General features: G+C 44.0%; 1 protein-coding gene and 1 pseudogene across 1 annotated transcript in view; one reads left to right on the top strand and one right to left on the bottom strand.

Moving 5' to 3' along the window:
* Positions 1 to 600: 600 nt before the first annotated feature.
* Positions 601 to 4718, bottom strand: LOC127622798 (uncharacterized; annotated as a pseudogene).
* Positions 4719 to 6777: 2059 nt separating this feature from the next.
* The window catches only part of LOC127622797 (uncharacterized), a 33337-nt gene continuing 23657 nt past the window's right edge, over positions 6778 to 16457 (top strand). The window contains exons 1-2 of the mRNA XM_052096886.1: positions 6778 to 6951; positions 11374 to 11526. Coding sequence (XP_051952846.1) covers positions 6778 to 6951; positions 11374 to 11526 — 327 coding nt within the window. The remainder of the gene's footprint in view (positions 6952 to 11373; positions 11527 to 16457) is intronic.

Below are 16457 nucleotides of genomic sequence, written 5' to 3'. Positions count from 1 at the left end.
ATAGGTTACTCACGTAACCCCGGTTCTCTGAAACATCGAGTGGAGAGATCCACCTATGGGAAGGGCATCCGTACCTGACCTCTGCAGAAGCATCCAATTGCACCAAGTCTGGCTAGACAGACAGAAGCGCGTGTCCTATGCTCGGTAAGGTCCCGCCCCTTACCTAAGGGCATATAACAATCTGCACGCTGCTGCTCCTCAGTAAGAATATTCAGCTTCTCGTGCAGCAAGCGGGGCAAGCTTGGTGGATCTCTCCACTCGATGTTTCAGAGAACCGAGGTTACGTGAGTAACCTATTGTTCTCTTTCATCATCTCGTGTTCGAGATCCACCTATGGGAGACATGGACAGCTCCCCGATTGCCCAATACACTCACAGTGAGGTCCTGCAAGCCAGAAAAGGGAACGGTCAGCCCCAAGGAGGCGGTGCTTGACACGTCCCGTAATTACACACATGGCATCCCTGAAGCACACAAGTGAGAACTGTGTACTGGCAGAGCTGAAGAAACATGTTAGTGGCACAAACATAAATATCAGCCCAGCAGCACCCAGTAAAGACAACACCCAGCAGGAATGTTAATGCATGCTCGGTGACATGAATGTGTACAGCCAACCGGCCCATTACCCCTTTTTCCCTACTTCATATATGTATATATATATATATATATATATAAAATATATTACATATATAAAGAAAAAAGGAACCAACAGGGGAGGGGCTATGAAGAACCCACCCCCAGGACAGAATGAGCTACCGGGGTCCTGGTTACATCCAGTCGGTAGTAACGTACAAAAGTATGGGGAGAAGCCCAGCTGGCAGCAGAACAGATGTCCTGCAATGAAACTCCCCTGAACAGAGCCCAAGAGGCGGCCATGCCCCTCGTTGAGTGGGCTCTGATGCCTTCTGGAGGCAGCACTCCTGAAGATTCATAAGCCAAAATTATAGCTTCCACAAGCCAATGTGAGAGGCGTTGCTTAGAAATGGGATTCCCGAGTGAGGAGGAGCCCAAGAGATAAAGAGCTGATTGCTCTTCCGAAAAGCACTGGTCCTATCCAAGTAAGCCCGCGAGGACACGGACCGGACACAGACCATTCAGCCTCTGATCCTCTTCAGATGAAAAAGGAGGAGGGTGAAAAGCGGAAATCTCCATTACCTCACACGAGAATGCTGGGAAGCATTTCGGCATAAAGGCCGGGTTAGGCTTAAGAAAAACCTTATCTCCACTAAGAGAGAATTTAGTGCACGAGGAATGAACAGAGAGTGCATGTAGGTCACTGACACGTTTAGCTGATGCTAAGGCCAGGAGCAACGCTGTCTTAAAAGACAGAATTTTCAGGAAACGCCTCCCAGGGGCTCAAAAGGTGGCTGACATAAAGCCTCCAGCACCATGGAGAGGTCCCATTCAGGGACAGTCCTTCTAGTAACTGGGAGAGAACGGCGGGCACCCTTCATAAATCTACGAATGAGGGGGTGCTGCCCTGCCGTTAAGCCATCAAACCCAACATGACAAGCGGAAATAGCTGCCAGGTAGACCTTAATAGTGGAAAAAGTCCTGCCTTTATCCATAAGGTCTTGTAAAAAACATAAAATATCAGAGACTGAACACTGATATGATGTTGAACCACGCTCATCACACCACCCTTCAAACACTTGCCACTTACAGTCATATAGGGACCTTGTGGAGGAAGCCCTAGCGTTCTGTATAGTTGCAACCACCCGTGGGGGAGCCCCATCGAGCTTAAGTTTGTCCTCTCACGGGCCAAGCCCACAGAGCCACCCTGTCCGGGTGTGGGTGATATATTTCCCGTTCAGCCTGAGACAGCAGGTCTGTCGCGAAGAGGGAGGGGCCACGGTTGGGCATGCAGAAGAGGAATTATCTCTGCCAACCATGGTGCCTTGGGCCACCTGGGTGCTATCAAAATTAGGGACAGGCCCTGCTCTCTCACCCTGGCCAGGGTAGGAATTAACAGGCACAGGGGGAAACGCGTAGAGCAGCACTTTGGGCCACGGGTGGGCAAGTGCGTCCACGCCGAGGGGCGTCCTCGTCCTTTAGCGAGAAGAACATAGGACAGTGGGAGTTTTCGCGCAGGCGAAGAGATCTACGTTCAGCCTTCCGAATTTCTCCCACAACATGCCCACTATCTGGGGGTGGAGTCGCCAGTCTCCGTAGAGCGGGTTCCCCCTCGACAGAAGGTCCGCGCCCCTGTTCAGGACACCTGGAACATGGGTTGCGCGTAACGACAGGAAGTGCCGCCTGCTCCACACCAAAAGCCTGTGAGCTAGGGCATGAAGCTTGGGCGAGCGCATGCCGCCCTGGCGATTGATGTGAGCCACTGCAGTGGTATTGTCGCAGCTGAACGAGCACATGATGCCCCTGCAGACGGGGAAGAAAATGATTCAGAGCTTTCCATACGGTCATGAGCTCCAGATAATTTATGTGGGCTGAACGAAGTTCGCTCGGCCACGAACCGTTCACCGTCCTGCCCTCCTGAGTGGCTCCCCAGCCTGTTAAGGACGCGTCTGTCGTTACCACTTTTCGCAACATAACAGCCCCGAGAGGGGTCCCATGTGCGTACATGTCTGCACTCCTCCAGTGGCGCAAGGCTGCTGTGCACGCAGCGTCACTGTGACAGAGCGGCAGAGGTCGCGTAATGGGCTGAAGTGGAGGGATAAAACCCACTTCATGAATGCCCTCATACGCAGAAGGCCCAAAGGCAAAACTTGAATAGCTGATGCCATAAGACCCTGTAATCTGAGACACTTGCGATATGGCACATTCGTCCCCTCCTTGAATTGTGATAGACAATTCATTAGAGAGCGAACGCGTTCTTGTGAAAGGCGCACGCATTGAGATTGAATTCAGCTCCAGACCCAGGAATATAACACTCTGGGCAGGTGTGAAATTGCTCTTGCTCACATTCACTCTGAACCCGAGTGATGTGATGTGCGTGAGCACACGGCGAGTGTCTTGCACCACCTCTTCCCTGGAATTGGCTATGATTAACCAATCGTCTATGTATGTTAGGATCCTGAGACCCGTTATTCTCAGCGGTGCTAAGCCCGCTTCCGCACATAGACAGAACACCCTCGGACTCAGCGAGAGGCCGAAAGGGAGGACTGTGAATTCGTAGCATATGCCCTGATAGGCAAAGCGAAGAAATTTCCTGTGTGGGGCGTACATATTGATGTGGAAAAAGGCATCTTTCAGATCGACTGATGTGAACCAGTCGTTCTGATGAATTGAGCCGCGAGTGTGCCGTGTGTTAACATTCTGAAATTGTATTTCCTCAAATGTTTGTTTAACACTCTGAGATCCATAATAGGACGGAGAGAGCCGTCCTTCTTTGGAACTAGGAAATAACGGGAGTAAAACCCCTGATTGCATTGATCTCGGGGTACTACTTGAATCGCCCCTTCACGAGGAGGGAGGAAATTTCTTCTTTCAGAATGTGTGCAGCTCTTTTCTGTGTGAGAAAAGATAACGCCGCCGAAAGGTGGAGGTCTCCTGGCAAACTGGAGCCTGTACCCTTTCGTTATGGTTCGAATCACCCACTCGGGAGCCGACACAGCCTGCCAAGCTGTTGTGTGGCTCGCAAGTGAGCCCACCTGAGCCGGGAAGCGCTTATTGCTGCGTTTATGCCCGAGTTGCTCATTTGAAATACAATGGCGCCATCTAGTGGACAACATAGGGGCGACATAAGGGGTTGTGGAGAGATGTTCTCTCTCTGTGCTGGATTTTTGTGATTTTTTGTGTTCTTTTTCTTTTTTGAAACACTTGGGCCGAAGCCTTTATTGAGTGTGTGGGAGAGATGTAATAGGGGCTGTGTGGTGACACTGCTCTCATACTGTTTCTCACTGTAAACACTTCCAGCACATGGAAGTTCCCTGATATGGGCTGAACAGGGGAACACACATGGTTCTGAACCGAACACACAGGGTGGGCACCCACTGGTAGGGGGGCTGACCCCACCGAGTGAAACCCTCCTTTTCTTGAGAACTTGGAGGGTCGAACAAGAGTCCGGGGGCTGGTGGCCCGAGAACGTGGACTCAAAGCCCCTGAGGCCATGGATCAGGCCGGCCGCTTCCGTTTAGAATCGGAGGGGGTAGAGTGGGGGGTTTCTTGGCGCAGCCGCGTGAAAGACATTCTACCCCAAGGCTTAGCAGAAGGCGGGTTACCCTGCTGATGAGGTGGCTTATTCCGAGGCTTTGCCTTACCGGGGTAATGGAAAGGGCGCCCGAAGCAGGAGGGTTGGGTGGTCGCGCGGGTGGTGCCTGGCGCGGTGCCGCTCTCCTCGGGAGGCATAATTTTAGCGCTCGTCCTCCTTCCTCTTGTCGTCGCAACGCTGTTGCATTAAAGCGACGGCAGGGCCAAATAGAGCCTGGCCAGGCTCTACAGGGGCACCCGCAATGCGCCGTTTCTCACTGTCAGGGAGGCCCGACAAGTTAAGCCAAAGAGCACGTTCTCCAGCCACTGAGAACGCCATAGAGCGCCACGCAGGCTTGGACGGCCTGACGGGCATTACGGAGAACAAGGTCATTCACCGTAACAATCTCCTTCCACAGAGAGGGTGTGGGGGTCCCTTTTTCCAATTGTTGCCCCATATCGACCAGGAGTTCAGCCTGGTATGCAGACAGAAGAGAGGAGACATTGAGGGCTCTGACGGCCAAGGCCGAGGCTTTGTAAGAGGCCTGGTGTATAGAGGCAGAAAACCGGTCCATTTTGTTCGGGAGAACAGGTTTGGGGGGCAAGTAGACCACCTTGAGATGGATTAAGGTGTCTGGCGACAGAGGGCTCGATGGCGGGGGTCACCCATCCCAAGGGCCGTCATGTCCTTTACTTCAAGGCCCGCGAGACCGTGTTTTAGGTCCAGCGGGTCCCCCAAAAGTACCTCATATGCTTTGCGCATGCAGGAAGGACGGGAGAAGTTGTTTTCTCGAGCCTGGAGGGGGTCCCAGGAGTTTCCCGTCATACACGTCCCTCTCTTGGTCAGTGGCACTTTGTAAAGCTGGCCATTCGATATTGAGGCGAGCGGCCGCCGCTCACAAACCTCGATGAGGACAGACTGGGTGAGGGCTGCAGGGGCGTTAGCCTGAGTCACAGAAGACGGGATGGCATCCTCGTCCTCCGAACCTTCAAGAAGGCCCGCGATCGTCGTAGTCACCAGAACCAGCCGGCTCATTGGCGAACGAGGGGTCCACTGAGAGAATCTCCTCAGGAAATTCGGGTTGTGTTGATCAGCCCAGCTGAGCGAGGCCGCGCCCGGAGGAAACCAGGAGCGCGTCGTCATCACCGTTACCCCCATCGGAGTCGGAGAGTTCGAGGTCGGTGCACTGGGTAGCGGCGACCTTGAGCCTCCGGCGGCGGAGTTTTTTAGGCAACGCCAGGCAGTGGCTACAGTTTTCCGGAAACTCTAGAGCCTCCTCCGCATGTTTGAGACCCATGCACACAACACATAAAGGATGGGAATCCTTGGCTGCGATGAGGGCACCGCACGCGGCCGGGCAGGCACGCGATAGGCTGCCCCCAGAGGAGGCCGTAGGCTTAGAAAATGCCATAAATGTTCGAAAACTCCGAAAAATCCTTGCGTGGAGCAGGAGAGAGAAAAGGCGGGCAGCCTGGTGGTAGTTTAGAGCGAGCTTGGGCGGCTTGCAATAAACAATAAACAGCTAAGTTGGCTGAAAAAGGTTAATCACGTCAGGCGGAGGCTGATCTGTGCGATGTATCCTCCTGTAGACGGGTGAGTGAAAAACTCTAATTTCAACCGAGCTGAGTACAAAACAGAGGTCGCGAGAAGCGAATGTCAACTGAGGAGCAGCAGCGCGTGCAGATTGTTATATGCCCTTAGGTAAGGGGCGGGACCTTACCGAGCATAGGACACGCGCTTCTGTCTGTCTAGCCAGACTTGGTGCAATTGGATGCTTCTGCAGAGGTCAGGTACGGATGCCCTTCCCATAGGTGGATCTCGAACACGAGATGATGAAAGAGAACCTATTTTTTTCATTGTGGGGAGGAGTTGTGTTTATAACGGGAAAAGTGCTGCATTGTCCAAGTTAGTTAAAACAGTTCAAACAGAAGAGATTTTATATTGCTTAGTATCTTAACACTATAACAACAATTTGATGCTTGTCCATATTTATTTTGGTCTGTAATACTGATATACTAGCCTTGATTGATTTACCGATTTAACCCAATCGGTCATTGTTGTGAGCACAGTTTATTTTTTGAATTTGAAGGGGCTTAAAAGATTTGTTGATATGTATCCTACTCTTGAGTATAATATTATAAATAAATTAGGCTATTTAAGGTGGAATGAGGAATACACCCAGTACAAGTTTAAGTAACATAAGATGATAAAGTTATGTAAAAATAGTTTAGCACAAAGATTTGTAAAAATTTTTACATTTAAAAACAGCTTTATTTTATTTATTTATTTATTTATTTATTTTTGCCATTTAAAAGCCCTGTTTCTATTTGCTTTGTTTGTAATGTATTGTATTTGACATGTTTACAATGTTTGCTGTTTCAATAATAACCACAATAATAATAAATTAATTAATTAAAATGTATGTGTAGCGTGACTGAAAACAATGTTTGACGCGAGGGAGGATCTTATATTGTGTTGCGTTGTTGTTGCTACAGCAACAGACAAAGCGCTCTTGAAGATACGGACGCGCTCCAGAAACAGCCAATAAACATGGTTAAATACATGTAACACGACAGGGCTCGACTCATTAATCTTACATTCATTAAAATTCAGTCTCAATTTGGTGTAATATAATGCAGAAGGCGCAGTCTGCGGAAGCGTCGCGAGCCGAGAGTGACGTTGTGGTGCAGCTCCGCGCGCTGTGGAGAAGATATGAGCATCACTGCAAGCAGACTGACAGCTGTCCGAGTGCAGTACTCAAACACGATATTCTTCTGAACATCGACAAGCAAGAACCTCTCAGAAAGGTATTTTTACAGAGTGAAACGGTGGTGAAAGAACTGTGCTGGTTGGTCCCAAAAGGTATGATCGATATGAATTGTAATGTAGTAGGCTACTGTCTTCAAGGTGAAGTAGCTGAAATCAGCCTACTTCAATAAAAAAGTAGGCCGATTAAATGATCCATAGGTTTGTAAGGATGAACTTAAAGAAAACATGTTCAGTTCACATTTCATCCATATTAAAAAAGGATATATATGTATACAGAATATATAATTTTCCCATTTTGTAAGATAAGTTGATTGACAGGTGATGTCTGTATCTAAAAGGCTCTTTTACCTGTAAGGTGGGACTTCCCTAAAGCAGTGGTACTCAATAGGCGGACTCCGGTCCGCATCCGGACCAAGCTCTGAATCTTTGTGGTAGTTATCTGACACCTGGCTAAGATGATTGTTAAAACATACGTGTAATAAGCGTGCAGAGAGGGAATAAATAGCGTTCAGCACTAGAGAGAAATATATTGACCTAGAACGGGAATAAAGCGCATCCAGCGCTAAACACTGTATTCCCTGGTGCTGAACGTGCTTTATTTCCACTCCGCACCTGTTGCCTCTATCCCCGCTATAGACACGAGGTGCCGCATAAAGCCTAATATACTGTACGTACGAGTTGCAGGTATGATTATTTTAACAACAGTAGTGGAGACACCAGTACAGATACTGGCATCTTTCGCTTAAACACACCACAGAAAACAAAAATGAAGCAAAGTGAAACTATCTTCATCTGTCTGATATGTGATTCAATTGACACAATTCGGTTGGTGTTCTACAGCTTGCAAGCCTCACCCTTTTTACTCCAAATATAACAATGGTCATTATGGCCAAACAGTTCCATTTTTATTTCATTAGACCAAAGGACATTTCTCCAAAAAGTAAAATCTTTATCCCCATGTGCACTTGCACACTGTATATGTCGATTTACTGTGGATATAGATACTTGTCTACCTGTTTTCTCCAGTATCTTTGCTTTTGTTCTGGGATTGATTTGCACCTTTTGCTTCAAACTACATTTATCTCTAGGACTGGAGTGGTGATGGTGTAGTGGTCTAAGCACATAACTGGTAATCTGGTAATCAGAAGGATGCTGGTTTGAGCCTCACAGCCACCACCATTGTGTCCTTGAACAAGTCAGTCAACTCTAGGTTGCTCTGGGGGGATTGTCCCTGTAATTCTCTGAATAAAAGTGTCTACCAAATGATAAATGTAAATCTCTAGGTCCCATGGTGTTTATACTTGTGTACTATTGTTTGTACAGCTGAACATGTTACCTTGGAAATTACTCCCAAGGATGAACCAGATTTGTGGAGGTCCATAGTTTTTTCCTTAGTTCTTGGCTGATTTCTTTCGATTTTCCCATGATATCAATTAAAGAGGCACTGAGTTTGAAGGTAGGACTTAAAATACATCCACAGGTGCTCCTCCAATTCAGTTACCTCCTATAAGTTAATTATATAGGTATAATAATTGTCTAAAAGCTTGACATAATTTTCTGGAATTTTCGAAGCTGTTTAAAAGCACAGTTCATTTAGTGCATGTAAACTTCTGACCCACTGGAGCTGTGATATACCGGTAGTCAATTAAAATTGAAACAATCTGTCTGTAAACAATTGTTGGAAATATTACTCATGTCATGCACAAAGTAAATGTCCTATACGACTTGCCAAAACTATAGTTTGCTAATATTAAATATGTGGAGTGGTTAAAATTTTTGTTTTGAAGCTGGGTTTGCTGTGTAACATCCCAATCCCAACCCCATCCCCTCACCTTTGGGGACAGCTTTTCTAGAGCATTAAATTGTCTACATGCAAACCAACCAATGAGAATGCGGAACAATGAGGCTGACTCATAGCAATAGAGCATAGGTGCCAAAGCTACTGTGGATCCACTCGCCTGAATACATATTTCGCCAGACATACATATTTCCAACTATTTATTATGTAAATAAGATTTATGTTGCACCTCAATTGACAATGGAATTCATATTAAAGTTAATACTAAAATGTAAATCCCCTCACTCATTCTCTCAAAAGGCTCAGGAGTGCAGAGCATTCACAGCTTATATAGACTGCATGCCATTGAGATATATATATATATATATATATATATATATATATATATATATATATATATATATATATATACACATTACATAAATGCTCTCTGGAATACTCTATTCTGATTGGTCAATTGCGCCATCTAGCGTGCTGATATTGCTTAGTAACAACTGCTAATTCACGTATCAGACCATTCAACCAGGTACTGAAAGCCATCTTTCTTGCTCGTCAGATCACTGTGCGATCTCTACAAGTTAACTAAATAAATAAAATAGTTTCATGTGCATTTATTTATACATTTAGCAAGTAGTCCTGTAATAAGATGCATAACAAGCAGTTAGATGGAAATCCATTACAAAATAAACAGAAGACGGAAAGAGGTGGATTTCAGCTGTTCAGTTATTTATTTATTCACACATAATAACAATTTCAATGCAAATAAATATTTTATGTTCATGTATTTATTTATTTGGTTAGTAGCAGTGTAATAAGTGGGATAATGTAAAGTCAGCCAGTTGTTTTTGCAAAACAAACCCCTTTAGGGTGATACAAGAGCCCTCCATTTCGCTTTGGGGTCCTGATCACCCTTTCTGGGTTTATTTTGAAATAACAACCGGCTGACTGTACACTATCCCTGTATATATATATATATAGCATAAAGTGATGGACCATTAAAGGTGCTGTAAGTAGGGTAGCCACCTGTCCAGGTTTTTCCAGGATCGTCCCATTTTTCACAGTTGATTAGGTAATAATTCATAAAAAATATCTGGAATTTGATTTTTTTTTAAATGTGTTCACCCATAAAAGCACTTGTTTACATGCACTTCATTCAAACAGAAGAAACTGATCAAATGCGCTCTAAATCATAGGAAAGCCACCACCACTGTGTCCTTGAGCATGACCAGGTTGCTCTGGTGGAATTGTCCCTGTAATATGTGCACTGTAAGTCGCTTTGGATAAAAGTGTCTGCCAAATGCATAAATGTAATATAAATGTAACCTGTAAGGATGAGTACCCTGCCAGGAACAATTTGAGACACTTTTCTGCCTCATGGTGTACAGCGTTCTGTTCTAAGCAAACCAAGATGCACTTCATTGTCTCACGTGAGAGGCTACAAAGGACTTAAATATTGATCTGTTTCTCTCCCAAAGTGATCGAATGACTTAAGAAGGCATTCATTTAACCACTGGAGTCTTATGGATTACTTTTACTACGACTGTCTGTGCTTTTTGGAGCTTTTAAATTCTGATCACCATCCTCTTGCATTGCATGGACCTACAGAGCTGAAGTATTCTTCTAAAAATATTAATTTGAGTAAATAATGAGAGGATTTACATTTTTGGGTGAACTATTCCTTTAATGCTGATAGTTTAATCATTTAAAAAGATAATGCTTCAGCTCTGTTGTTTATAGCTCGCAGTGTAGCTAACTCTATTTGAAAGGGTAGCTTCAACTCAAAATTGTTCAGCGACAGAATAAGTAAATATGTAGGTCTAACATTCTTTCACTGTAAAATTATTCATCCTATTGATTTAGAGAATTTGATGCTGTTTAGCTGTAATTTCCACATCAAACAGTCACAAAAAAACAGCAATTTTATTGTCTCTATGATGGTCAGTAGTAGGCCCCTTTTTGTTATTGATAGGGCGTCCAGAAATTTTAAAGGGCCAATTTGGCAACCCTAGCTGTAAGCGATGTTACACACCCCTTTCCAAAGACATGAACACACAGAGATATGCTTAGACCGTATTAATTAAGTATATTGAATTAATGAGTGCATCTCATTCTCACAAGAAATAAAAATAAAAATATAATTTGATGCCAGCAAAACCAAACAGTTACACTAACCTTGTGTGGGTACTAGGATGCTATTTATTATTATAAGTTATCATGCAACAAATGGACAACTCTCAAACTGACGCTCTCAGCTTCCTTTTGCCCATATATGAACGTACAGAATGATTGACAGGCAGAAAGTGCTTCAAAATCTTCTAGTTGGCTAAACAAATGTACAGCTGTTTACACAGACACTAGCACTGTTAAAGGGACATGTGTGATATTTCATGGTATCTATTTCTGTGATATCTGACAGGTTATAGGGATGTTTGTTTCATTCATAAAAAAATCACTTACAGCACATTTGAGCTGTAGGGGCACTTTGAACATTAGTTCTTTTTTGATTTTGTTATGAAATTTGACCCGGACATGTTGTTAAAAGGTTTCATGAGATGGATTCATTAGCCCCATTGTTGTAGTTTATGATTGTTCACCTGTCTTTTGCCTGTATGGCAGTTTTTATCTGTCTCTTTGCCTCTCCTTTCGGTCTCTTCCCCTGTAGATAACGCTATCATTTCCAGAATACAGTCCCTCGGACGCTCTTTTGCCAAGCCTTCAACCTCTGTTAATGGCAATACGAGATGAACGTTACACGCATGCACAAGAATTCCACATCTGGAATGTGTCTCTCAAACAAAAAGATGTCGTTGAGCTGGTGAGCAACACTTTACTTCATATGCTAATATTTTTAGAGGAACAGTTATGGGAATAATTTAGGACAATTATGGGCATATCCAGCACTTAGTAAAACAGCAAAAGAATATTCTAGGGTTGCCAAGTCTAATTCAAACCATAGCTTCCTATCGTGTGCAAACACAAAATGTTTTCGTTTACTTTTTACTTTACAATTTGTACAGTAAAGTATGTATATATGTACAGGATGTACAGAATCTTGATTTCAGCAGTGAATCCTAATGATCCATCCATCCATCCATCCATCGTCAACCGCTTATCCTGTGTACAGGGTCGCGGGGGGCTGGAGCCTATCCCAGCTAACATTGGGCGAAAGGCGGGGGACACCCTGGACAGGTCGCCAGTCCATTGCAGCCTAATGATCCATATCTGTTGATATTTTATCTCAACTCTGGATAATTTTAGCTTTCAAAAGAGCTTTGAATTACATATCTAATACAGGTTCCAGAATTCGCAATGCTTTTTTTCTGCCAGGCTCACGGTGGGATTTGGGCTGGGGAAGAGAAGAGGCGCATAATTAAAAAGTCTCCTTTGGGCAGCAGGGGAATGAGGCACACCTAATTTGTGTTTAGCCTCATCGCCACTGCCAAATAAAGGCCTCTTATCGTGGAGCCGGCCTCTATCTCCTGCACCCGCAGACCCCCAGTGCCAATTAGATGCGACTCCAGGGTATTGAAGCATGCATAGCGGCTGACGGGCATGGATGCCAGGCTGCCTTGCCCTCACACTCGCCGTAGCTCTGGTGAAGACAGTCTGCCCATGACCTGGATCCTCCTCTGGACACTCCCCAACCTACACAATGCCCCCTTTCACCGCAAGGATGCCAGATTCCCCTTTATTTTGGACACTTTCCCCCTTATACACTATTTTCACAATTTTTGAAAATGTTATGTTTATTATTATTTTCAATAAATGCTTCTCCGAGGCCAAATGCCACACCCACTGTGTCTGTCTCTTGCTCACCCCGCCAAGCGCTTACATCTTCACGCACGAGATCTTTCACAAATTTTCTTCAGTGTCTGATATCAACATGCAGATACCACAGAAGACAAACACACACACACACCAGATGCAAAGCCAACACATGTACTCCACAAAAATCTGCTCTAAATGTTGCGTTTGTGATTAAAAGATTAGATTTTAACTGCATCTGGGAGAAAGTGCACAATTTTTTATGCTTTCTTTGTGTTTTATTACTTTTCTGCTGTTTATCATGCAGTAACACACAGATACTGTATAGTGATTGATGTATGTCTTCATGAAATCAAAGACTCTGCCCTCATAATCCCAACACATATAAATGAACGGATGTACGGCGCAACAACTGATTTTTACTTCTTAATGGAATTAACTCCCATATTTCATGCAAAGCATCACAGGACATAGAAAAAAGTTGGATATGGGCTTATTGGGTCCTGATTCTTTTGTTAACCATTTAGTTTGAAGCCAGCTTCTGTTTGTTGTGCAGTGTAAAGCTTTTTTAAAGGTTGTGATCTTTTGTGTATATATATATATATATATATATACTGGCTGCCAAAAGTTTGGAATAATGGTCAGATTTTGCTGTTTTGGAAGGAAATTGTTACTTTTATTCACTAAAGTGGCATTCAGCTGATCACAAAATATAGTCAGGACATTACTGATGTAAAAAACAGCACCATCACTATTTGAAAAAAGTCATTTTTGATCAAATCTAGACAGGTGCCATTTCCAGCAGCCATACCTTCCAGCAGCCATTCACTTTTTTTTGTTTGTTTGTTTCATCTTGCAATTTATTTAATTGATCAAACCAAGAGTGGGTTAAATTATTTAATTTAGTCTTGGGCTAATGTTAGTGTTCTAATAAAGCACATTGTAGCTTTTCTTCTAGTATTGTGTATTTATTTTTCATTAAATACACCTGCATGGAAGGTTGCGATATTAGAAAGCATACTGAACTAACGTTACAGTGGAGAGGTAGTTAGGTGCTAATTTTGCCAAGGAGCGCAGGGGCGGAGCCAGGACTTTTTCAAAAGGGTGGCCAGGCAGGGGCAAGCGATCAGTCTGTGGTGGCGCAGAAATGTTTTGGCAGCATTTATATATCGTCAGACTGTGGGGGGTGGGTGGGGGATTATTAATCAAAGTACTCAACCTTCAGGGTAGAATTTTATGAGACTTGATCAGTCACTTACTATCATTTTTAGATAGCCTGACCTCAAGAGGTGTACTAGTGACTGATGCTAAGGACTGTGGCCTTTAGCCTACTTGTTAGCACACCTGCCTCCCATGCTGGAGATGCTGGTTCAAGTCCTGTACGGCATGGGTAGAACAGGAGTGTCACATTGGCATCGGAAGAAGAGCTCTAATGCCTCGGCAGCTGTGTTTGTTAACAGTCAAGATGTCTGTTTTGGTGAGATATTGAAAACTGTGTTGACTTGGTCCATCCAGATGCAACAAGTGCCAAATATTTAGACTTTGATGTGCGCACATGTTAAGTTTGTACATTTGAACAGAGATGATTTCACCTCTTAAGAACTAAATTCTGCCAAAAAATGACCAAGAAATTACTAAAACAGCAATTGCGAGTGGGGTGGCCAATGGGGTCTTTCGGTCCCCTAGCTCTGCCACTGATGGAGCGAACACGGAAGGGGGTTCTCTGATCCAGGAGCACGGAGCGATTGAGGATTGGGAAATGGACAGCCCGGAGTGGAGCTGGAGCCGAGTGATTAAAGAAAAATTTGAGCATGGAGGGGAATTTGTTGCCACTTAATAATGATTATTTTGTTTTCCCTGTTTGTATTACTTTGAATGAATGTTTATTTAGCCTCATTCCTGCCTTTGGGTCCTTACTCCTGATGCAATTTGTAATAATCGTTTCTGCATCAGGTTTTTTTGTAAGATGAAAGTGCTAAGGTAGCATTTACAATAAAAATATTAGTTAACATGAACTAATAATGAACAATACTTTTACAGCATTTCTTAATCTTAGTTCATGTTATTTCTGATGTACTGTATACTAATACACTTTATAAATTAAAAGTTGTGTTTGTTAACATTAATGAACTGACATGAAGTATCAATAGAAATATTTTTATTAACTAACATAAACAAATATGAATAAATGCTGTAAATAATATATTATTAATTGTTTGTTCATGATAGATAATGTATTAACTAATTTTAATTAATGGGACCTTATTTTAGTGTTACCTGTGTTAATTTATAAAGGAGAAAAGAATGGTTTCTATGGCTGCTGTCTAGTCCACAAATTACTTGGTAGTGTCTCTACCTCTAAATTGTGCTCAAGCATTTAATTTGGCATTTTAGAGTCCCACGTTGATGACTTTCACATTTAAAATAATTGAATGACATCAAATTGCATTTTAAGACATTAAAATGCATTTATTTTTACATTGCTGTTTAAGAAGATGGATTTCTTGATTAAATCATAAACCGTCAGTGAAATGCACCTTTTCTAAACAAGAACAACTGATGAGCTCCAATAAGGAACTGTGTTGGTGAAAATATGGTGCATACAGTATGCATTTACTCATGTTAGAAAATTGAATGAGGGCAGGCACTGGTACTCATCCTCTGACGAGTCAGATGGACACCAGCGGGACAAAGCCATAGGTCTGCACATGCGCCAGCTTGACTCCTTTGCAAAGGACATTGAACGCTTCGACCCAGCAAGCCAAGATTCAAATGTCAACGATTACCTCAGGGAAATCGAACATTGTCTTGCCGACTTGCCTCATGCTTCGGTGCGCGAGAAGTTGAAGCTCATTTGGAAAACAACTTCCAGAAGCATCCACGCTTTCATTGAGACTCAACCGCCCTGAATTCAGGACAGTTACCCGAGGCTTTGTAGGGTTCAGAACCGAGGAGTTCTCGCCATACACTGATGAAACATCAGCCACCCTCAGTGCCGTCCGTATCCAACAGAAGCATTTGGAAAATCCCACGAAGTATTATAGGTGTTTAAGGAACACATGATTCCAAGGAAGTAATGAGCTAGGTCTGGAAGAAGAGCGAGGTTTCAGATCTCTCTTCCTCCATAATCTCCACCCGTGCGTGCAAACCCACGTTACACTGATGTGTAAGCAGGGTAAACCTACCATGCAGGAGATTAGGAAGATGGCCCCGATGACATGGGAAACAGTCGTGCGTCCAACTGATAAACAAGATGACTATGTCAGAGTTCTAGACATTCAGTTTTCAGAGAGGGAAGACTTAGAGCTTGAGGGCTACAAATTGCCTCAACCTAGAGTACGCAGCAAAGCAACAGCCCCAAAACGCATGCACAACCACCCACAGGGGGATTAGAGGAACCAAGGGAATGACCACAAGGGTCACTTCCAGGTTCAGCAATAGCCCCAAGAACGGAATCTCATTCCAAAGGAATGAGGAATGTCGGGTTTGAGAAAAACTCCAGACATCGGAATGGAAATAAAGGGAATCGTTCGGGACCTCCCAAAGAAAGGGATCTCCTTAGATCTGCCACTACCACCGTTTATGAAATCTTCTCAGATACATCTGGCATACAGCCTTGGCAGTGACAAAAAAAAAATAGAATTTATCCTTAACTTACCCAGAAGGAAGGAACATAAACTAGGGTAGAAGGAGCTGGTAGTCGATGGCTTGTCAACATACCAGCCACCGGAGTCCTACTGTCATACGACCGCTATGATACAGCCACTAAATTAAGGCTACCAAACTGTGTTCTTAACGGTTCCCCAAGGAGCCACCGTTCACATAGATGATTTTGTCTTCCATCATCTCAACGTCGACAAACATGACACAGAAATTGAGATCATGGATGCATTTATAGGTCACAACCTCACCATGACACCCTTCAGCATCAGCTCCATGCTGAAGGGATGAAATTAGTAAAGTTCAGTCTCAAACCGACTG

The sequence above is a fragment of the Xyrauchen texanus genome, chromosome 29 (genome assembly GCF_025860055.1).
Source record: "Xyrauchen texanus isolate HMW12.3.18 chromosome 29, RBS_HiC_50CHRs, whole genome shotgun sequence".
Lineage (NCBI taxonomy): Eukaryota > Metazoa > Chordata > Actinopteri > Cypriniformes > Catostomidae > Xyrauchen > Xyrauchen texanus.
This window is presented reverse-complemented; position numbering and strand designations above follow the sequence as displayed.